The sequence below is a fragment of the Loxodonta africana genome, chromosome 9 (assembly GCF_030014295.1).
Source record: "Loxodonta africana isolate mLoxAfr1 chromosome 9, mLoxAfr1.hap2, whole genome shotgun sequence".
NCBI lineage: Eukaryota > Metazoa > Chordata > Mammalia > Proboscidea > Elephantidae > Loxodonta > Loxodonta africana.
In genome coordinates, this window is record NC_087350.1 from 43,518,424 (window position 1) to 43,542,094 (window position 23,671).

At 42.2% G+C, this 23,671-nt stretch overlaps 1 protein-coding gene across 9 annotated transcripts in view; it reads left to right on the plus strand.

Annotated features, from left to right (window-relative positions):
• The first annotated feature begins 254 nt into the window (after positions 1–254).
• Positions 255–23,671, plus strand: part of MED27 (mediator complex subunit 27) — a 230,786-nt gene continuing 207,369 nt past the window's right edge. For 7 of the 9 annotated variants that reach the window (XR_010322982.1, XR_010322981.1, XR_010322983.1 and 4 more), the window contains exons 1-2: positions 255–474; positions 2,523–2,667. Coding sequence is in view for 5 of the 9 variants with exons in the window: in XM_003407504.4 (XP_003407552.1) it covers positions 272–474; positions 2,523–2,667 (348 nt within the window). In the remaining 4 variants the exon portion in view is untranslated. Of the gene's footprint in view, positions 475–2,522; positions 2,668–16,403; positions 16,523–23,671 lie in introns of all 9 variants that reach the window. The other 2 variants (XM_023544795.2, XM_023544794.2) reach the window with 1 other exon arrangement.

A 23,671-nucleotide genomic window follows, 5' to 3' on the forward strand; every position in this document is an offset into this window, starting at 1 on the left:
AAATGCAAGAATTTTCCTTATCTCTTTCTCACCATCAAGGAAACCAAGAGTACAACCTGACTTCCCCAAACCGAGATTATCACTGCCCTGCCCCCGAGGTAGTTTAGTTCAGGTGAAACCTTCTTTTCGGTTGTGCCCCATAAGCTACCTGGGCAGCCTCACTCGGCACGAACTACATTTCCCACAGGTCTTCAAGCACTGTACGTCATCAACGAGCGCAGCTTTTTGCTGGCGAAGCCGGCTTTGGGAAGCCAGCTGTGGCGGCGGCATCATGGCGGACGTGTTAAGTGTCGGAGTGAACCTGGAGGCCTTTGCCCAGGCCATTAGTGCCATCCAGGCGCTGCGCTCCAGCGTGAGCAGGGTGTTCGACTGCCTGAAAGATGGCATGCAGAACAAGGAAACGCTGGAGGGCCGGGAGAAGGCCTTCATTGCGCACTTTCAGGACAACTTGCATTCGGTCAACCGGGACCTCAAGTAGGTACCGGCTGAGGGGGCTGGAGTGGGGGAACCAGCCCTATTTCGACCTCGCGCGTCTTCCTAGTTAGGAGCTGTTCTCCGTTTCCCTTGTCCCCCCTTCTCTTTCCGTCCTCTCTAAGCCTCTCTGCCCGTCGGGAACACCTCGTCCCCCACCTCCGCTTTCTCGTCTCCCGCCCCTTGGCCTTCTGGTCTTGGCTGTCTCCGGCCTCGTGGACCACCCTCTCTGGTCGTTCCATCCCTCACGGGGAGGCATGCAGTTGCTATGAACTTCCACTTCTCATTTAGCCTGCCAAATTTTTTTACATGTGGGCCCTCTGTGCCTCACCATGTCTGATCAAACGATACTAATAGAATCAAACAGGACCTATCATCGTGGCCCCAGGTCATTCATTAAAGTGAACCTGATCTGAGTCCCAATTCCCCACCCTTAAACCTGGAATTCATTAGTTCTACCCTCACAGTTCCCAAACGACACAACAGGTTTTAATCTATCTTTCCCTCTTCCCCTATTCTCTTCCAAAGATCTGGCCGGTACTCTGTCACTCTCGCCTGCTCCTGATCAGTTCCTTCTGGATAGCGTTAATCTCAGGCTTAGCCAATTTAATCACTTATGCTTAAACACCGCCCCCCCCCGCATTTGTGGTCCTTTAGGGTTAAGGATTGTATGTTTCCTTCCCTTTTTTTATAGCTCACCTTTTTTACTTCTACTTTGTAAGTGTTGCTGTAAGGATTAAATGAGAGATGTCTGTAAAATGACTAGCACATAGTAGGCACTCTATAACTGGCTAGGTCCTGAACTTGCCTTGCCTTCCTTGAGAGTCAGTCCTTCCCAGGGAGGCTGGAATTTCAGGCTATTTTCCTTTTAGTTATAAGAACTGAACTTAGCAAGGGAAGAAGGCATTTGGTGAGCTAGTTATCCTATGATTTCTGGAGTGGCTGGATTTTTCCCCCTGCCTCAACTTGGTCTCCTTAGTAACCAGATGGAAGAAGGAGGTAAGATGGAGGAGGAGGTGGTGGCCAAAATGATGAGTGCCTCTTTTTGCTTTTTTCCCTAAGTAGTTGCCTTTCTTTTTGGAGGAAAGCCAGGAAATCACACACCCCCTCCTCAACTCCCACATCCACTTGCTGTTCTCTGGCACAGTGCCAGTTAATACTTTTCCCTGCTGGAGGAAATGCACTGGTTGCTCTTCTCTTCCATTTCTAGTTTCTCCCTGATTTTCTTCCCTTAGTAATGTTCAGGATGTTAGAACACTTCACCATCTTAGAAAGTTCAAGATGTTTACATTGCCCCCTTTGCCTCCTTAAATCTTTGTGTAGTAGGACCAAGAAGAAGGTGGCTGAAGATTTCAAAATGAATGTGGTATGAGAGGCTGTTCTTAGGGAGACTTCTCTTGTTGGTAGTTTGGGACTGGCCCCTCAGAAAGTGCTCCTGGAATGTGTTATTGCTGTTGGCTCCTTTTCCAGGCTTCGCTACAGTTTTCCTGCTAGACTGAAGTGTGTTTGTTTGACACAGCCTCCTTCCTGGTGTCTTCGCATTCCATTTGTTTATTTTATCTCTTCTCTGTTTTGTTAAGTTTTACCATCTGTGAAGCATCATGTAGAAATCTATCCCTATGTGAATGATAAATAATCGTCATTTATTCAGGTACTTGCTGTTCTGCCAAGTGTAATGATCTGCACATGGGTCTGAAAACCATTAGTGAGAAGTAGTGTTATGCCACATTTCAGTATTCCAGAAAGTCCCCTCTCTCCTGCAGAGAATAATTGGAGTTGTTAAATCCTGATTTTAGGAGCCATTTTATGGATTCCACTGCTTTTAACTTTTTTCTTCTTTGGAATGACACCAGGAAGGTCTGTTTTAAATTAAGGTAAGTTTCCAATTAGGGCTTTTCTTGATTGGACTGAATCTATTTAACTTTTCGAAAAGTGTTTCTCTTGAAGAGACTTCTGATGGACAACTTGGAGAGCAGTCTTTGACAGTGATGATTGGCTGTTCTTTGGAGTTTAGTGGGCTCAGGCTTATTTGTTTTCTATTTACTTTTCAGTGAGCTGGAACGTCTGAGCAATTTGGTAGGCAAGCCATCTGAGAACCATCCTCTCCATAACAGTGGACTTTTAAGCCTGGATCCTGTGCAGGACAAAACTCCTCTCTATAGTCAACTTCTTCAAGCCTATAAATGGTCAAACAAGGTAAGGGAGACATATTACAAAGGAAGCTAATGCAAGAAGAACGAAGTTTCCTTGTATCCTAAACTGTAGACTGTGAGGGTAAGGTTTTTTTTTTTTCCTTTTGTTTTTGATTCCGCTTAGGATTGTAGGGTTGGAAGTTTTAGAATGTCCCCAGAAGCTGTTTTGTAGTATTTTGAAGTCTTTGTGGATTTATAATGATGCATAGGTAATTAAAATTTTTTAAAGTTCTAAGTTGGGTTTTAACCTGGGGATTGGGTGTGGGGAGCAGAGTTTATAAACCCCTGAAATTTATGCAAAATGTTGTGGTATGTGCATTTTTTCTGGGGAAGGTTTTGTAGCTTTTATCAGCTTCTCAGAGGAGCCCATGACCCTCTTAAGGACCTGTGGTCTAAATGTTAAGCCACTCCCATTGCTAATGTTGTGTGTATTATCTTTTCCCCTGTCCTTGATAGATGAACATCAGTAGAATATTGCTTGTTAGATTACTTTCTAATTACTGCCTAATCACTTTAGATAACCATCTCAGGGAGATTCTTAACAGGCTTCATAGAACTTGATATTCATGTTTCATTCAGCAGCCAGGCCTCTGGCATAGACCCTAGGACAGCTGTAAAAGGAAGACTAAACTGTAGTCCAAAAATAACATTAACAATTAGGCTCATAAACCTGGAAACAGTTTATTTATTGACAAGTTCCTTTTGTTTGGGTGTTGTGGGTTGTTGTTGTTGTGTGTGTTTTCTTTTTCTGTTGATTGGGGAATCAGAACATAAGCCTAGGAGAATTTTGGAAGCTTTTCTCATTATACTCTGCTACCTTCCTCCAGCTACCTCCCTAGGGATATTTATTTTTACAATTATTGGTTGTGAACTGCTTTGCCTTCTTCAGCTATCCATCATCTTTTCCCTCTTTTCAGTGGGCCTTTCCCCTTACGTCTGGGATGATAGGTGAGCCTTGACGGTTTTCCTGGTGTGCACAATTTCTTCTTTGAATTTCTCTATAGAAGTACTTTAGTTTTCTTTGATTTGAAGTGGAACTCCTGGAAGCTGAGTCTGAGATTTAGGGAGAAGATGATTTACCATGGAGCACTGAAGAAAGAACTCGAAGCTCATATGCATACATTTAGCTTATATATCCTTTCTTCCGAACTGTGGGCTGCTGGTGACAAATCCAATTCAATGTAGATTAAATTAAAAAAAAAAAGAGTTGGGGGAAAGAGGGAGGGAGAGAAAGAAAGAAGACTTCACTGGTTCAATGAACTAAAACATTTAGGGAGTTTCTAGTATGAGGCTCAGCTCATGAGGATCAAGGTACTCAAATGGGTAGCAGCAGCCTATCACTCTCTTGCCACCTCAAGACCTGCCTTCTTCCATGTTAGCTTGAGGCTCTCCAAATGGTGGAAAAGATAGCCCTGCCGACTATAGGCTTGTATGATCCTTATACCTGATGATCTCTAGTGTCCACATTAGGCCCTAAGAAAGTATTCTGGCCCAGTTTGATAGGTGGCCCTGAGATGGTGCATCGAATTCAGGGGAAGGGATTTTCTCATTGGCCAGCTCCGATCACCTGAGGCATGGGAAGGTGGGGCTCCTTGGAGTTGTAGAAAATCAGGCCCCAAAAGAAGAGGATGCAGGGTATACTAAAAAACTATAGATATCTGTTGGCAGTTGCCAAGGCTAGATATGGGATTGTCCCAGCCATACACAGACAACACTGCCCTCTCAGGCTGTCCTGCTTGAATTGAATTTTCTTGTTTTCTCAAGGATGCTCTTGGTCATTTTGACCTCATTGTACTGGATGGTTGGGTGGGATCTGGTCAGTAGGTGTGTGCTGTGACTTATTTCTGGCTGTATTTCTTGTGGACACTTTTGATTTTTGGAGAAGAAAGCTGTGTTGATATATCATGTGGTAAAGTTGTTCTTGGAATAGGCTAGAGTGACAAAGACTTTTCAGTAGTGGGAAGATTTAGGTTGATCTTAAAACCGTGAGTGACTGTTTACATTGAAGTGATGATACCTTTTGAGTGAAGGTGATTTTAATTGTTTGCCAAATTATGGATTATTAAAATAGAAGCCCCTGCTTCTGATCCCCATATCAGCTTCAAGGTGGAAAAGAGGTTGTATTAAGGAAAAGGAATACTATGTATGTAGAACTTCTTGCCCGTGGAGATTACATATTAAAAATGCACGTAGAAATTTATCCTAGATGATAAATCCCAAATGAGCAATGTGAGGGAATCTAGAGGTTTGAAGGATGCCTTTGGCCTGGTGAAGTTAAGCATGTGTAAAGCGTTCTTTCATCAGCTCCCTGGTGCTGTCACCAGAGAGGGAATTTGGGGCTGCTTATATCACTCATTGGTAGAGCTAAAGAAAATGGTTAAGACATCATTTATTCAACCTATTATTTTAGAGCCAAGCAAACTGAGGCCCAGTGAATTGACCTGTTCAAGACCCTCCAGCTAGACTAAAATTTGGATTTTCAAACTTAGTTCATTGTTATATCTTCTGAAACTTGATGGCTTAATCCAATTTTGCTTAAGGTTTTCGACTATAGAAAACTTTTTCCCCCTTTAACCTGAAGCCTAGAAATAATTCATATATTTTATTCATGAATCGCTATACATTTTACTAGTTTTTAATGGTTTATTGAAGGACGGGATGGCAAATACTTGGTACATGGGTCCTCAAACTATTGCTCTTGTCCAGGGCAGATTATCACTAATCAACCACGGCATTCCTTCCTGCTGAGGCTGTGTGAGGGCTTAGATTTCTCTCAACTCTTGTGTTCTGGGATTAGGCAGCCACTGCCAGTTCAAATGAGGACTGCAGGTAAAAGGTATATTTTATTTCTGTTACAGTAAATCATGTCCTGTTTAACATTTATTTATACCTTACCTGGTGACACAGTGGTTAAGCATTAAGGCTGCTAACCAAAAGGTCAGCAGTTGGAATCCACCCGCTGCTCCTTGGGAAACCCTATGGGGGGCAGGTCTACTCTGTTCTGTAGGATCGCCGTAAGTCAGAATCAACCTGATGGCAAAGGGTTTGGTTTGGTTTTTACTCTAGAAAGAATTAAAGGCGGATTATAGAAATACATGGAAACCCTGATGGCATAAAGGTTAAGAGCTACGGCTGCTAACCGAAAAGTCAGCATTTTGAATCCACCGGGCGCTCCTTGGAAACTCTATGGGGCAGTTCTACTCTGTCTTATAGGGTTGCTATGAGTTGGAATCGAATCGATGGCAACGGGTTTTTTTTTTTGGTATGGAAATACATAAAACCCAGGAAGAAAAGTAGAAGAGGAAAACAAGGGTAAGGGTGCTTTATGTGTATTTATTTAATAAACTGCCAAAAAATAGCCCCAAGAAATAAGCCAATATTCTAAATTCCAGCTGGGGAAATGGAAGAAGTAAATAATTATATATGTTTATCTTGCCTCTCCTACAAATGAAAAGAGCTTTTTAATTGCTAAAGCTTTCATCATTCATCATTTTACCCTCAAAGAGTTTAAACCAGTAAGTGCATTCATATATTAAGTGAAGTTTGGGTTAAGTTTCCAATGTCAGCTTTATGTGCTGTTGGCGAAGAATTGAAGGAAGCATGGGAAAGGCTGTGATACCACCCATTATGTGATGAACTTTCGGTTTTATGTGCTATGGGCCCTAGGAAAGTCTCATTCATGCTGAATGACTAGGGGATTTTGTGATTTTTGTAAAGTCATTTGGAATATTAATTACATGGTAGCTGGCATAATTGTTAGAATAACAGTTAAAAATCTAATGAAATGATGTCAAATTGCTGTGAGCAGCACTTTTTCTGTGCTGAGTTGGAGACAGAATTTAGCTTTTAAGTATTATGGACCTGTAGATAATTATGCTGTAGAAGGATGACAAACGCTCTTGACTAGGGCAAAAAATAATTGGTATGAACGCTGTCTGTCCTTGCTGTAAACTAGACAATGTAGACTTTATATTGGTTTATTATGTTCAGATATACTGTTAGACTGAACTTACTTTCTTTTTTTATTGTGCTTTGGTGAAACTTTACAGAGCAAATTAGTTTCTCATTCAACAATTTATACACTAATTGTAATGTGGCATTAGTTTTTATTGTGCTTTAGGTGAAACTTTACAGAGCAAATTAGTTTCTCATTCAACAATTTATACACTAATTGTAATGTGGCATTAGTTTTTATTGTGCTTTAGGTGAAACTTTACAGAGCAAATTAGTTTCCCATTCAACAATTCATACACAAATTGTTTTTCACATTGGTTGCAATCCCTGTAATGTGTCAGCACTGTCCCCTTCCACACCCCAATTCCCCGTTTCCATCAGTCCTTTTTTCCTGTCCCTTCCTGCCTTCTCATTGTTGCTTTTGGGCAGGTGTTGCCCTTTTGGTCTCGTATACATGATTGGACTAAGATGCGTGATCCTCACGTGTGTCATTGTTTTGTAGACCTAGTGCCTAATCTGGTGAAGGGTGAACTTTGGGAGTGGCTTCAGTTCTGAGTTAAAACGGTGTCTGGGAGCCACAGGACTCGACTCAACAGCACTGGGTTTGGTTTTGGGAGCCATAGTCTTGGGTAGACTGAACTTATTCTGGAGGTCCTTTTCTAAAGGTTTCCAATGTGCTATCGTTTGGCTTTTATTTCTGACTTTGATTTTTCTTCATTTGTTTGGGGCAGAAGGTTACTTGTGTATTTACCTGGAAAAGTAGACTAAGACTTTGACTTTTTTCTGGTGACATCTGTAGCAGCAAAGATCGCACAGATGTCACTTTCTACTGGCATTAGGAAGTGGACCCATAGGAAGGTGCTGCTGCTTTTTTTTTTTTTACATGCTTAAATTTTCATTTTTATAAAAGAGCAACTTTCTATTCCAATAATATTCAATTAGAAAGTCTGAAGACATTTCCTCTGCTCTACCCTCCTGAGTTATTCTAGTTATGTAATAGCTTTGTTGCCGTAACATTCATCTCTCTCAAATCCATCCTTGAAGGTGCTCTTTATGTTTTTGTGTCATGGAGCTAACAGGATTGGGATTGTTTTAGCCTTTTCGTTTAGGGACCTTGTGCCCTTTGGAAGGAAGTCTAGGTTATAGCTATGTATAGACCCCAAACCATAAGCCCAAAGGAGAGGTACTATGTTCATCATGTTCCCCATGGAGAGTCCGCAGCACCTAGCAAGATGCCTGTACACAGTGTTCAATTAAAATTCATTGAATGAATGAAAGAATAAATAAAAGCTTTTTCTGTTGAATTTTTAATTTACAACTCCTTTTGTGGTTTGCTTGTTTGTATTTTTGATGAAGTGTGATAAAGGCATTTCCATTTTTAGCCGTTACTGAGAAATCTAGTCGTGCTACTTGTAGATGGGAGAAAATTTTGAGATCCCATGATGGAGGCCAGGGCTGAATTCCAGAAGGGTAATTTGGAAGGACAGGGTGAGGTCAGTTGGTGAACTGATGATAAGCTCTTTGAGGGCTGAGGTTAGCAGTTTTATGTACATTGTTTGTCACCCAGTGTGCCGTCTCTAAGTGAGCTGTGTTTACAGCCAATGGATGCTTAGGAGAGGACGGGGACTTGGTAGAAGTCTTAGAGTTGATTGAGTCAGGTTAATTTGAGCTGCACCTGATGCTGCACCTGGTGTCAGGTGTTCTGTGGCAGCTGTTGTTTTGGCAGTAATGTGAAAACTGGAAAGAAGAGTCAGTTCCACCAAGTCTCTTAGGGATTATCCTACTTTGAGAATTATCAATAACTAATTTCTATTCCAGGAGCCTTGGTGGCAAAGTGGTTAAGAGCTCACACTGCTAACCAAAAGGTCAGCAGTTCGAACTCACCAGCCGCTCCTTGGAAACCCTATGGTGCAGTTCTGCTGTGTCCTATAGGGTCGCTATGAATTGGAATCAATTTGACAGCACACAACAATAGTTTCTGTTCCTGGGTTTTTCCTTACCACTAGGCCCTCCCTTGACTCATTCTCTCTATAGCTGATACATGTTTAGGGAAAACAAATGCATCCAGAACGTAATGAGCAAAGAAAATCTACTTTAAGAAAATCACTTAAATCACCCCCAGAGTTTAATCAGCATGACTTTAGGATCAGGCACTGTTCTGTACCATTCTTACAGGTGTTCTTTCAGTTAAATCTAATCTCTATAGACCCAGTCACTGCTAGCATAATGGCTTTTGAATATAGTATGAACTATTCTGGTTGGGACCCAAACCCTACACCCTCTTCCTTCCTCCCCACCCCCAAACCCTAAACCATGGGAGCCATTTTGAAAAGAGCAAAAAGTAACAAAACCAGAAGACATAACAATACAAAACCAATCTACTGAATTTCTAGATAATATTGGATTCAGAAGTAAAGTAAGGTATAGCCAGAAGTTTAAAGGCTTAAATATAAGTTCTGGACTCAGGCTGCTTGGGTTCTGATCCAGCTCTGTACTTACTGTGTGCCTTGAAACAGTGAAAAACCTTTTTGAGTATCAGTTTCCTCATCTGTAAATTGGAGATAATAGTATTTGTATCATAGGGTTGTAGTGAGGATTAAGTGAAATAATGCATGTAAAATGCTTAGTAGATTAATTTACGTTGTTGTTGTTAGGTACCTTCGAGTTGTTTTTGACTCATAGCGACACCGTGTCTAACAGAACGAAACACTGTCTGGTCCTGCACCATCCTTACGATCAGATCATTGCTATGTTTGAGCCCGTTGTTGCAGCCACTATGTCAGTCCATCTCATTCATGGTCTGTCTTCCTCTTCTTCAGTGACCCTCTACTTTACCAAGCATGATGTCCTTCTGTATGGACTGGTCCCTCCTGATAACATGTCCAAAGTACGTAAGACAAAGTTGCACCATCCTTGCTTCTAAGGAGCGTTCTGGCTGTACTTCTTCCAAGACAGATTTGTTTGTTCTTCTGGCAGACCATGGTATATTCACTATTCTTCACCAATGCCGTAATTCAAATGCATCAATTCTTCAGTCTTCCTTATTCATTGTCTAGTTTTCACATGCATATGAAGCAATTGAAAATACCGTGGTCAGGTGCACCTTAGCCCTCAAAGTGACATCTTTGCTTTTCAACACTTTAAAGAGATCGTCTGCAGCAGATTTTTCCAGTGCAGTACATTATTGGATTTCTTGGCTCCTGCTTCCATGGGCATTGATTGGGTATCCAAGTAAATGAAATCCTTGACAACTTCAGTATTTTCTCTGTTTATCATGATTTTCCTTATTGGTCCAGTTGTGAGGATTTTTGTTTTCTTTATGTTGAGGTGTAATCCATACCAAAGGCTGTAGCCTTTGGTCTTCATCAGTAAGTGCTTCAAGTCCTCTCCGCTTTCAGCAAGGAAGGTTGTGGCATCTGCGTATTGCAGCTTGTTAATGAGTCTTCCTCCAATCCTGATGCCACGTTCTTCTTCATATAGTTTAGCTTCTTGGATTATTTGTTCAGCCTCCAGATTGAATAGGTATGGTGAAAAGATACAACCCTGATGCACACCTTTTCTGATTTGAAATCACTGAGTATCCCCCTTGTTCTGTTTGAACGACTGCCTTTTGGTCTATGTACAGGTTCCACATGGGCACAATTAAGTGTTCTGGAATTCCCATCCTTCTCAGATGTTATCCATAATTTGTTATGATCCACGTAGTTAAATGCCTTTGCATGGTTAGTAAAACACAGGTAAAGATCTTTCTAGTGTTCTCTGCTTTCAGCCAGGATCCATCCACATACGAAAAACTCACTGCCCTCGAGTCAATTCCAACTCATAGCGACCCTATAGGACAGTAGAACTGCCCCATAGTTTCCAGGGAGTGCCTAGTGGATTTGAACTGCCTTCCTTTTGGTTAGCAGTCGTAGCACTTCACCACTACACCACGAGGGTTTCCCTGTCCACGTAGGAAGTGCTAAAAAAAAAAAAGGTAGTTATTATTACCAAGCAGAGTAATAGTGTGTGCCTGGGTATTTATTTATGGAGAGGCAGTATGGTACAGTGGTTAAAAGCATGGACTCCAGGACTCCAGAGCTAGACCACCTTAATTCAGATCTCATCTCTGCTACCAAACAGCTGTGAGGCCAACTTCTCTGTGCCTCAGGTGTTTTTTAAAATGGGAATTGTAACTATATACACCTCAGAAGGATGTTATGAGAACTAAATGAGGTAATAAAGTAAATCACTTACCTGACACTGAATAAGTTTTTTAGGGGCTTTGTTATCTTAACAAACAATGATAAGGACAGACTCCCGGGAAGTGCCTGTCTATCTTGCAGTGCCTTCTGTACCATCACATGGCCTCCCACGCATGACTTTAGTATATTCTCCCGAAAGTCCACAGATTAGAGATTCTTGTACGTAATCTGTATCTTCCCCCCTTGGGAAGCCTGAGCGTAGATATCAGTGACTCACACATTAGTATAAATTAGTTGGGGAGGTTCTTTTCTTATAAAACTGGGGTGGAGTGAGGGATTAGGAGTTTGGTGAGGGAGATAGACAACCTCTTGGTCAGGAACCTTGGTAGTTATGCCAGGCATGGATGGGATGTGGGAATTGAGTCGCACAACTGCTAACTGAAAGGTTGACGGTTCAAACCCACTCAGCGGCTCCATGGGAGATAGACCTGGTGGTCTCCGGTAAAGATAATAGCTTTGAAAACCCTATGGAGCAGTGTTTCTCTGTCACATGGGGTCACTATGAGTGAATATTGACTCCATAACACCTAACAACTGTAACAGCCAAGGCAGGGTGAAGGTCCAGGGAAGAAACCACAAGGGGGAATGAGAGGAGTGCAGAGAAGGAGGTGGGGGGGGGAGGTACCTTTTGCCCAGGATAGACCATTTGTCTGTTAAAAAAAATAAACAACTCAGGACACCGTTAACAGACTGCTGTGCATGTTTAATAGACAGTTTGCAGTAGGGTAATACATCATTTACCAAGTGAGTGCGTGCTCTTGGTTAGTCAGGATTCCTGAAGTACTTATATGGAAAGTTGTAAGGAACTTACAGAATTTATGACCACTTGACATTTATGTAGCTTTGCTAAGCAATTGCAAGACAATCAAGATCAGTGGGTCATGGTTATAAGACCCCTAAAGTTTTGAAAACAGGGTATGGGTATGTTTATCAGTCTTGAAAACAGGATGTGTTCATTAATCTCGAAAACAGGATATGTTATTGTTTCCTGAAAGAATTTCAAGTGAAGGTTAATGGTTTCAGTGGGCCTGATTACCTAGAATCAATTCTGTGAAATAAACAAGCTACTTTTGAAAGTTATAGCTTAAAGCACAGTGATAAGACTATTTATTTGTTACAGTGCATAGATTTCTAACAACAGCGAAGAAGATGACTTAGTGGCATGGGTAAGAGAACACTTTATGTTTTCATAATGCAAAACTTAAATTTTTTTTTGTCCAGACCGAGGGTGATTCTTTGATTTTGTCACCCAACAGGGCCTTCCTCCCAGTGTTTCAAATTCAGATCACTTCTGTAGCCCTTTTAAGTGGTGGGAAAAATAATGTGGGCTAGTCTACGGACCTAACTGTGATTTTTAACATTGTTTCTTTAGGAAGATGTTTGAACACAAAGGCCAGTTTGAAAATAAACATTTGGGTTATATCCAGTTTGTAAAGTAAGCCATTGCTGCCAGCTGGGTTCTGTAGTTAGACTCTTTTGGGTTTGAAGCTTCGTCACCCACCTACCAGCTTTATAATTTTGGGCAAGTTTTAAAACCTCTCTGTGCCTCAACCTCCTCATCAGTAAAGTGTGGGTAATAGCAGTTTCTACTTCATAGGGTTGTTGTGAGGATTAATGAGTTAGCATACCTGAAGTACCTTGAACAGTGCCCAGCATGTGTTGGTAAACCTTTAGTAAGGTAGCATGCAGTTGTGAGAACATTGGACTAAGGTTTCTAGATAGCTGTATTTATTTAGTCTTGGCTGTCCGCTGTCTAGCTGTTTGTCCTTCTGCCAGTGGCTTTACTCCTCTGGGTTCAAGTTGCCTCATTGTGGGGCTAGATTATCTTTCAAGTCCCTTTCAGCTCTAACTTGGAAAGGTTCAGTGGGGTTATTTATGTATTTCTGTAGTTATGGAAATGAAAACATAATCTGGGAACTGGAGAGGAATATTCCCACCTCTTTCCTTGTTCAGTGATGGTTCTTAAGTACACATAAGCTGTTACGTATGCTACAGAGCATCTCAGAATATTCCAGAGTAGAGTAGCAGACCTTGAGGACTTCAGTGGAAAATTACCTGTCAAAGGTTATCTAGACAGGATTAGCCTCCAGTAACACACCAAGTGTAAATGTTAAGGAAAATCAAGTGATGATGTCCCTATGTTTCTAAATGATTTCTATCCCAAGGCTTTGGCTTAATTTCAGTCTTTATGTTCTACTTATTAGTTGTGGATTTGGAAAATTGTCATTTTATTGTTGCCTGGAATCAGATTGGTGACTCCATCATTTTTCTTCTATAAAAGAGCCGGAAATTGTTTTACTGGACCTGCTCTGGGGAGGCTGCAGAGGCGGCTCGTTGTGCGTTGGACTTGCCCCTCACCACTCACTCTGTCCATGGGGAACTTATCTGGATTCCCTCTTTGACTCTTTTCTGTTAGTGTTTTCTGTACTGATCAGGTTTGTGTGGTTTGTCCAAAATCTTCTGTAGATTGTAACCAGGGCCTAAAAGGGCACTTCCTCTTCTCTTCCAGGAATGTTAAGTAGAAAGGAAACTGCCCCATAGCATTTTTCTTCATGGCAGATTCCATGGTGTTGGTGGAAGTACATCACTTATATATGTCCAGAAAGAATCTGTTGGTGCATCTCCCTGTTTTCTTGTCTTCTCTTCTTCAGGATGAGTTTGCGCTGGGAGAAGAGAAGAGCAGCTAGATTACTAGTGCTTCTCTCCTGTCATATGTGCCTTTTCTGGGCACCTCATCCGTTCTGCAGCTTCACTTGCTAGCCATGCACTGATGGCATCAAGCTCTGCTGGGGCATCTAGCAAAGTGCCTGCCAGACATTTGCGTTTGGATGTCTCACAGGCATCTCAGACTGCAGGAGTTGAGAACTAAAATCCTGGTGTCTCCCTACTTTATCCCCACTCCAAACTTGCTCCTCATAGGGTAGGATGCCTTATCTAGTCATGTTCCCAGAAACCCAGATGTTGTCCTTGGCTACTCACTGTTCTTCACACCTACTGACTGAGATCTATTGATTCCACTTTCTCAGAACCTCTCAACTCTTTCCTCTGTATCTGAGTATCTGAACTGCTACTATCTGGGTCCCCCCACCCCGTGCCCCCCCCCCCAAATCAAACCCATTGCTGTGGAGTCGATTCTGACTTATAGTGACCCTACATATAGGACAGAGTAGAACTGCCCCACAGGGTTTCCAAGGAGTACCTGGTGAATTTGAACTGTCAACCTTTTGGTTAGCAGCCATAGTTCTTAACCACTAGGCCACCAGGGTTTCCACCTCCATTATTGCTTGGGGCCATGCTTCAGCCTCCCCACTGCTTTCTGGCCTATAGCCTTTCCCTTCTAATCTATTTTCCATTTGGCAGCTCTCAAGGGATCTTTATAAAGTAAAGATCTGATTTTGCCACTCCTCGGTGGATTCCTCCACCTGTTTTAGGATTAATCCCAGCTTCCTAGCTGTCATTTGGAGGCATTCTAGTAATGGTGCTCAGGAACCTGAGTCTGGAATCAGAAATCTTTGGGCAGGTTAAAAAAAAACCAAAACCAAACCCGTTGCCATCGAGTCCATTCCGACTCATAGCAACCCTGTAGGACAGAGCAGTACTGCCTCATAGAGTTTCCAAGGAGCGCCATGTAGATTTGAACTGCCAGCCTTTTGGTTAGCAGCCATAGCCCTTAACCACTATGCCACCAGGGTTTCCTTGGGCAGATCACCTCGTCTCGATTTCCTTATCTGTAAAATAGCATGAATAGTCCCTGTCTCTTAGGGTTGTTGTGAGGATTATGTGAGAACTGCCTGCGAGTATTTAGCACAGAGCCTGGCACAGGGGAAGTCTATGTACATTACCTGTCTACCATCAACAATACCAGTATGAGCCCTTCACGGTCTAGCACCAGCTTACTTCTCTAGCAAGCTAGCTTGCTTGCTTGCTCCCCTCCTTCCTTCAATCTGGGAAAACACCCAAAACTTTTTATTGTGGAAACTTTTAGTTTGTATAATGAACTTCCGTATACCCAATTTCAATTAAAAACATTTTGCCAATCTTGTTTCATATATTTCCCTATTCCTGCCTCCCTCCCTTGCCCGTTTTGATGGGGGTGGTGAGGGCTGGAGTGTTACAAAGCAGACATTGTGCCATTCATCGTGACTACTTCAGTGTTCAGCTTTCTTTCTTTCCACTTTCCCTGGTCTTCATTTTGCCAATTCTAGTCTTATAAAATTAATTGCAGTTCCCCCAGGAGCCATAAACTTTTTGTCTTAGGGCCTTTGCTCATGTTCTCCTTTTTCATTTAGAAAATTCCTCTTAGTCATTTAGGTCTCAGCTTAGTTGTTACTTCTGTGGTAACCCCAGTGTCTAAACTAGGTGTCCCATTGTTTACCCCATTGTTACTGTTATTCCACTCTGCCTGTTTACTTGTCTGTTACCTCCACAAGATTAAGCCTGGTCTTATATTTGGTTTTAGAATTTGGGCAAGTCTAAGCCTTTGAGCCTTAGTCTGCTGGACTGTAAAATGGGCATAATACCAATCTCAAAGGGTTGTTCTGAGTGTTAAATTAGAATGTGTATATAAAGTTTTTAGTTTAGGCTAGGGCACACAGTGGTGTTTAATAAATAGTAGTTATTAGCTATTTCTAAGTGTGCACTAAAAAAGTATTTGAATGGGGTTACATTGAAGCCTCTAAATTTCTTCCTTTTTCAGATTATTTGTGTTTTTCCTTCTCAATCCACTTCTGTTTGCTTTACCTTGATTTTTTTTCTAGATTTTTTGCTGCTGTTGTTTTTGTTGTTAGATACAGGAGAATTGAAAGGGATGAGAATGTGAAAATGAGTGCCAAGAGGCTTTATCCTAAATTCTACTCCTCTGACTGCCATCCCTTCTTAGGGATCCTCTGGACTAGCGTCAGCATTTCTGCCTGAGGGCAAGCTGGGGTGCCTGTTTTGCCTTCTGCTCACTGCATTGTCCTTTGGCTTCTGGAGCACGCTGTCTGAATTCCCTTTTGGTTTGGGTGTTCTTTTGTTGCAGTCACTTGTTTTGGGAGGCACCAGCTCACCGCAGTTTCCTGGGCTTGGTAAAGCTTGTTGCTAGGGCCGATCTCTGGGCCAGGGCCTGGCTTAGCCTTCTACTTTTCCCTGCTGATTTGACAGTGCATGGATCTTCCCAAGGCCTTCACTTCCTTCTGGGAACAGTTTGCTCACCTATTTGGTTCTGACAAGTCAATAACTTTTGTCTTCCCTCTTTGTCACATCGTTAAACTTAGTTCAAATCCTGTGAATTGGAGGCTCTTTCTGAAATCCTCTCCAGCCTCGTTTGTGGCTGCTCTTATTATACGCACCCTGCTTCAGCCATGATGAACCCAGAGTAGTTGCTTGGGCGTTGCTGCTTGCTGTCTCTGTCCCTTTGCCTGTGTCATCCCTTCTGTCTGGAATGCCTTCTAACTTCTTGAGCTTGTTCTCCTGTTTCAGCTCTAGTCCCTTTAAAGTGTTTCTTCTCTGAAGCCTTAGACCGACCAGGCCAAAGTGATCTCTTCTGTTTTTGCCCCCACAGCTTCTTGGCTGCACTGATGGCACTCTGCTGCAGCTGCTTCATTGGCAGATCTGCCTGCTGTTCTTGAGGGCTGGGACTGTAGAGTCAGCTTTGGATACTTGGCATCTACTATGTAGTAGGTAGGTACTTAGTAATTGAGGCCTCCCTCCACCCCTGCCATATTTCCAAATGAACTCTAGGGACTACATAGATCTCCTATTGAGTGTTAGAGCTCAAGGGGACCTCAGTGATCAGGTCCTCATTTTGTAGACTGCACTGCTGGCTCTATAACTGGGACCAGCAGCATCTGGCAGCTTGAAGAGGGAATGTCCAGAAAAGTGGAGAGGTTTCTTCTGCTGCTGAGGCCCGTTAGAACACTGCCTTTTTACATGTGGTTTTGTGGCGGCTGACCCCTGTCAGTGAAACAGAAGCAGTGATCAGTTCACGTAACATATCAAAGGAATCATTGGGGGCAGGTGTGATCCACTGACAGCTGTGGTCTGTGCCTAGAGCAAGGCTGCATGGCACCCACGTTGGGGTAGGAACGGCTCAGGGAATTCCTTTGACCTCTGTGAGCAAAGGGAGGCAGGCACCCTCATTTGCTTTCAGTTCTTGATGTGGTAAGTTGGGATCTTAGCAACTAACCGGCATCTTTGCTGGGCATCTCATGAAAGAGTAAATGACTGCTGGGAGACAGCCTTACTTGTGTAGGTGGGAGCACCAAAGAAGGGCTGTGTAAAGATAGGCATCCCCCCTCACCCAACTTTTCCCTTCTTCTTAACAGGAATTGTACTTAATCCTCTGTTGGGCTCATGAGATGCCAGTTGCTCTTATCCTTCCCCATTTGTGTGCCTTACATGTTTTAGGGTTGGCGAGTTACATTGTACCATTTGTTATCTTCAGTCAATGGGCGCCTCTGCTTATTGATCAGTTGTCAGTAGTTGCCACTGCTAAGCATTCTGGGCGTGCCTCTCTACTAATCACTCCTATACACGTTAGATTTTGAAGAGTGAGAGTCTGCAAATTTTGAATGTGGGCATGCATTCACATGTGAGAAAATGGTTGTGCTTGTTATAAAATGCTGAGCCTTAACCTTTTCATATCCAGATTGTGCTTTTGGGGGCATTATGCTTTTTGTTAGGGAAAGTCCAGTATGTCCATTCAATACATATTTATTGAGCACCTGTTATGTTCCAGGCACTGTTCTAGACACAGTGAACGAAACTGCTGAATTCCCATCTTTTTGGAACTTAGCCTACTTTCACTTCTCTAATTTGATCAGGGGAGTGAAGTGCCCAAAGCACCTGATTTTAGTAGTAATTACTGTCTCTACTGCTGGTCTCTGTCTCAAATCAATGGCCTTTCTGTGCCTCAGCTTGCCAGTCTTTACTGTCAGACTGGGAACAACTCAGAGTGCTGGGTGACTTAATTGCGTATATAACTTACCTAGAGCGGTGTCTGGACATAAAGGAAACTTTGTCTTGTTGTCCTGATATCTTACATACTATCTGGTTTTTGTAGCTCGGTGCATTTTAATTTTGTCATACGCTTAATGCAAATGCAAATTTATTGCTAGTGGTATACAGTTTTCTGGTTTATGTGCCCTTGGCATGTCACCAGGTTGCCCTTATCCTGTTCCAGCCTGAGACTGTGCTTGTTTTAAGGGATTTTTCCTGATTGACAGAGAACACTAAGTATGTATCTTGTATTTGTGTCCAGAGGAAAAAGCAAAGCGCTTGATCAGCTCCAGGTTACCGACTTCTTTGCTGCTGTTGACCTCAGATCTGACCTAGTTGGTCTGTTTCTGTCAGAAGAGAACTTTCTACCTGTTTTCTGTGATATGGATTAGTGTCTCTGTAGCAGAGTGCTACATATTTGTTATTACCTGTATTTGTGACTGGATCTGTTTAAATTTCATTTAGGTATCCGGAGCCCTGCAGGATGATTTTGCCTGTGTGTGTGAGTGGCTTTATGCACTGATTTCACTACCTCACCCAGGGGTGAGCTGGGATCCACTGTATGTACTGTATTCTCTCCATCTGCCTAACTGCCTCCCCGCTGTCTAGTCATTATCTAACTTACCATTTAAAATCATGTTTTATAATTCAATATGTTTCCCAGACCTGAATGCATTGATTCAAAATAATACATCTTCTGTGGTGTTTGTGATAAGAATTAGAATCACCAGAGTTTCTAGATAGAATGAATTCTTGACTTCTTTCTCTTAGTGAACAGAAAATGATTAAGTGACCATTGAAGAGTTTTATTTAGTGATAAGGTGGATATATTCCTTTTAAAATCACTGTGAATGTTTCTGTATGCTGCAGTTATCTCCTCTCCAAGTTTTACCTTCTCCACTTGCAAAATAAGTTTGAACGTTTATTTTTCTGGGTGATGAACGTACCAAGGACAGGGTCTGGCACATTGTAGGCCCGCAGTGGTAGTTAGTTTTCCTTTCATCACCTCAGGTTCCCATCCTCTGTGTACTCTATCCCCAAACACCTCACTTGAACCAGTGGAGACATTCCTAGTTACTAGGTTACCCTTACACATGGTTTGGATAACAGAAATGCTAGTTCTAAATGCTTTTAAAATGCTGAAAGAAATAGCAGAGCATTATGGAGGCAAACACTTCCTATCCCTTGTTTTTCCCAGTCTAAAATGGAGCAGTCCGTGTTAATTTTAATTGCTTGGATGAACTCAAACACTGAGATTTTAATGCATTTTCACAGTAGCTCAGACAGTGTAACCACATTATCCTGCTGTCAGTTCTTTGGATCCTTCGCCAAAACGTTGTGCTTGGGGACCTCGGCTTACAAGCTGAAACATGGTAATTTCCTAGCAGATATCTTGTGGGGAGTATTGCTTTTCCTGTTGAGACTTCCTCCAAAGAGTGAAAACATTGTCTTTCTCAATCACATGGTGATGGTCATGTATTGCTTTCGAGGAAGGTTTTCAAAGCTTTGGTTAGCAGAGGATACTCTTGGGGAAACTGCATTTTTCTGATGAGTTGCAAATTAGAAAAGACCTCTTGTAAGGCTTTGACAATACCTATGAGCCTGATGTTGTCTGGAGTGCATTTCCCAATGACTGCAACTCCCCATTGTCCATTCCCATTCCTCGGGTAATAATCCAGCCTTGTGAGGATGATGATGAGTTAAGAGCTCCACTGGAGAGTTAGAAATACCATACGCTAGGGAGGATTAAGGAAAACAGCAAAGTCAAACCAGGGCAACATCCCTGCCTTTTGGGCTTCACTTGTTCTACATATCAGCCAGAACTAAGTCCTCATGTGTCTGTGGTTTGTAGTGCTTAGCATATGGCCTGGTACTTTGGTGCTTAATGAATAAGTATTCCCACCCTACTTCAGGCCCTCTTCTATCGCCAGGACATTTGCAATAGCCTCCTAACTCGCCTCCCTGCCTTACCAACTTCAGTCTTTTCCCCACGCAGAAGTCAGAGTGACCTTTAAAAATACAAGTTTGATCACGGAACTGTGTTGCTTAAAATGTGTTGATGACTCCTGTGGTGCTCTGGGTTAGGACAGATTCCATAATGTAGTGTACAGTGGTCTGGCTCTGTCTGGCTCCTGTGTTCCAGCTCTAGCACCTCGCCAACTGAAGAGCCCTTTGCGACATGCTGCCTCCTGCCTCACACTGTTGCACAAGCTGTTGCCCCTGCTTAAAAGGGCCCCAGCCCCCTTTTTGCTTGGCTAATACTTTCTCATTTTTTCCATAGTTAGTCCGTGTAGTAAAGAATTTGGTTGGCCTTTGTCCCTGGTGCCTGGGACGTAACCCCTAAACTCTTGGATTTCCTGAGTGGAGTGTCTTTCTTTTTCATGTTATTCATGGTAGACCCCTTGGACCACACCACTCCTGATAGTTTATGATAGTGAGGTTCCTCATGGAGATTGACTCAGGATGGGTTTTGGCCACACCGGAAAGACCAACCATGGGATTAGACAGTTGGGGCTTTGAGCCATGTGATAATCAGCCTGACCTCCAGGGAGTAGAGAGGGCCTGAAGATTGAGTTCATCCACATGGCTGATGATTCAATCAGGTATGCCTATGGAATGTAACCCCAATAAAAGCTTTGGACCCCGAAGCTTGGATGAGCTCCTTGCTTTGGCAGTATTCCGTGCATGTTTTATCACACATCTATGCAAGGAGGGTAACATATCCCTGAGGACATGGAAGCTTTGTGTTTGGAATCTTGTCAATTCCAGATACTGCTCTGTGTGTCAGTTCCTTTCGCTGGTTCTGATTTGTATCCTTTTGCTCTAATAAAACTGTAACCATAAGTGTGGTGCTTTTCTGAGTTCAGTGAGTCATTCTAGCAAATTATCAAACCTGAGGGAGTCTGTAGGGACCTCTGAATTTGTAGCCAGCTGGTCAGAAATGAAGGTGGCTCTGGGGATCCCTGAACCTGTGGCTGATGTCTGAAGTCTTGGGCAGAGTAGGCAGTCTGGATGACTGTTCCCTTCACCTCAAGTGTGGCATACTCATTGTAAGTCATATACTTGAGAGAACCTTTTCTAACTCCCCAAGTTGGGGTGAGGTACCCCTTCTGTATGCTTTTGCAGCCCTCTCCAGTAATGCCCATTCACATTAGGTAAGCACTGGTTGCCTGGACACCCCTTTAGATTTGAACGGGGCCATGTCTGCTTGTTCATTATTGTTACTTCCAGTACCTACCAGGGCCCATTAGAGAAAAACAAACCAACAGTACACTTTCAGTTAAATAAGTAGCTTACTTTTCTTTGAAGTCAGTATTATAATTTTAATTAAACATGGTTTTGAGAGGAACATAGGTAGGGAGCATAGGTAGGATTCCAGGTTCCACTTTTCTTTCGGTTTGGGTAGGGGAGTGACTCCTAACCACTGTATTTCCTAAGCAAGCAGTTGCTGAGATGTCTTTATTTGGTTTATGCATTCTAATCACGCCTTGACTTGCTGAAGGATAATGCATATTAAGTTTCTTTTTTTTTTAAACTAGTTTGGGGATACAAACAGAAGGCAAATTATCTTGATTATTGTGAGGCAAATATGAAAAGGGCAAAGAAAGGATACAGTGAAAGTTATCGTAATGCCTTCTATTTATTTTAGCACTTACAGTTTCTAAAGCATGAAAGCCCCCATCATCTTATCAAACCGTGAGAGAGACAGTGTAGTGTGGAGTTAAAAGCATGGGCTGTGGACTCTAGGGCCAGATTGCCTGGGTTCAAATCCTGCTTCTCCCCTTCACTAGCTTGTGACCTTGGGCAATTTACGCTGGTTTCCTCATCTGTAAAATGTGGTAATAATAGTATCTACTTTATAGGGTTGTTGTGAAGATAAAAAAAACCCTAATATATAAGGGGCTCAGTAGAGTGGCTGGTACATGCCAGCTATGGTTATCATCATCAATTCTTTAATAACCCTCAGGGTTAGTTTATCTTAGCCCTATTTTACAGGTGAAGAAGCTTAGATTCCTGAAAGTTAAATTGCTTTTATGACATCTCTGCCATAAGGAATGGATGAGTAATAACCAAGATCAGAGATAATTTCTATCTGTGGTCTTGAAGTTGTAGGGAGCTTATCTATAAAGTTCTGCTTTAGTAACCCAAATTAAAAAAATAAAACAACGAAAACTAAAGATTAGGGGATTACAGTTCACTTAAGAGTTTCTCTTTTGCCAATGTCATACAATCAACTATTTACTTAAAAATAAGAATACTGACAATGAGCTTTGTGATTTATGTCAATGTTCAAGAACATGTAAAGTTACACAAACGTTTGAAAGTTTCTATCAAAAGATTTTACCTAAAAGAAGAGCCATTTTCTAACAATGCCCGCGTTATAAACACACCACCATGTTTTCCAGAAAGCAGCTACTCAGCATTTGCTGTTGCTGAGGCAACAAAGGCAGAATAAAGAATAAAAGGATCTGTATACTTACAACAACGACCAAAAAAAGAAAAAAGAGTAGCTGCTGAGGCTGCTTATGTACATCCAAGCACCTGATGGGAGTTGGGTCCTTGGTTTTGGAGGTCTTGGGTCATAGTTTATGGGACATCCCTGCTAATTGGCCTAATAATGTGTTTAGTGCTTCTATCCTATTTCCTAGTTCATTACGTAGTGCCTAGGGTCTTACACACTGGTCCAAGGCACAGCAATTGGTCTCTAGTCACCTGGAGCAACAGAGGAAGAAGAGTCTGAAATAGAAGGAAGATGTGGAATGTGTGGCTAATTGCCTCCATGAACAACTGCCTCCTTTGCCATGAGACCAGAAGAACTGGATGGTGGTCTGGCTGCCATTACTGAACATTTTGATAAAAGATTCCATAGAAGAATCCTAGTCAAAAGGAGAAATATGGAACAGAATTTCAGATTCTGACGGACTCTAGACTCCCTAGAGCCATGCAGGGTGGATGAACTCCTGACACTATTGCCCTGAAATAATCTTTAAACTTTAAACCAAAAATATCCCCTGAAGCCTTGTTAAAACCAAACCATAGTTTAGCTTAGCTAGTAAAAAAGGTCTGCCTTGACCATTATGCTCTATTAAGATCTATTTATATGGGATCGAATTGACAACAGCAACTTGGAAGATTAGATAGGAACCTTAGGGGGCAGTGAGTTTATGTTAATGGGGAAGAAACAACTCAAAAAGGAGGGTGAGCATGGTTGTACAACTCAGAGAGTAATCAGTGTCACTAAATTGTAGAAACTGTTGAATTGGTGTTTGTTTTGCTGTGTATATTCTCAACAACAACAAAATAAATACAATTTAAAAAAAGGATCTAGAGTTAGACAATTTGTGGTCAGCCCTTTTGTCACCTATAATCTGATGAACTGGGACAGGCTACTTAAGCATTAGATTGAGGAGGGGGTTTGAACAATATTATGTTCTACAGTTACTAGTCTTTCACTCCCTCCCACCCCCTAACTGGTGGTACTTGTCTGTCTTGTTTGATGAGATGTTTCATAAAAAACGTACCTTCACAAAAGGCAGGGGTTCTGAATTTGGGTTCATGTATTCATGAATATGTAGGTACATTTTTCCAGGAAAATAATCCCTAGCTTTCATCAGCATTCTTTCAGGGGTCTGTGGCCCCAACAAGTTTAAGAATCACTGTCATGGAGGAAGAAGTATTGTTATTTTCATACCACAGCATCACCTCCAATTCTAACTGTACTGGGCTGGACAAACTCTCCTGAAGCCAGCCTTAGACCTGGGGCGGGGAGTGGGGGTGTGGGACCTGCAAGAGCTCTGCTCTGAATAAGGCTCACCTTCAGTCTTTGTGAAG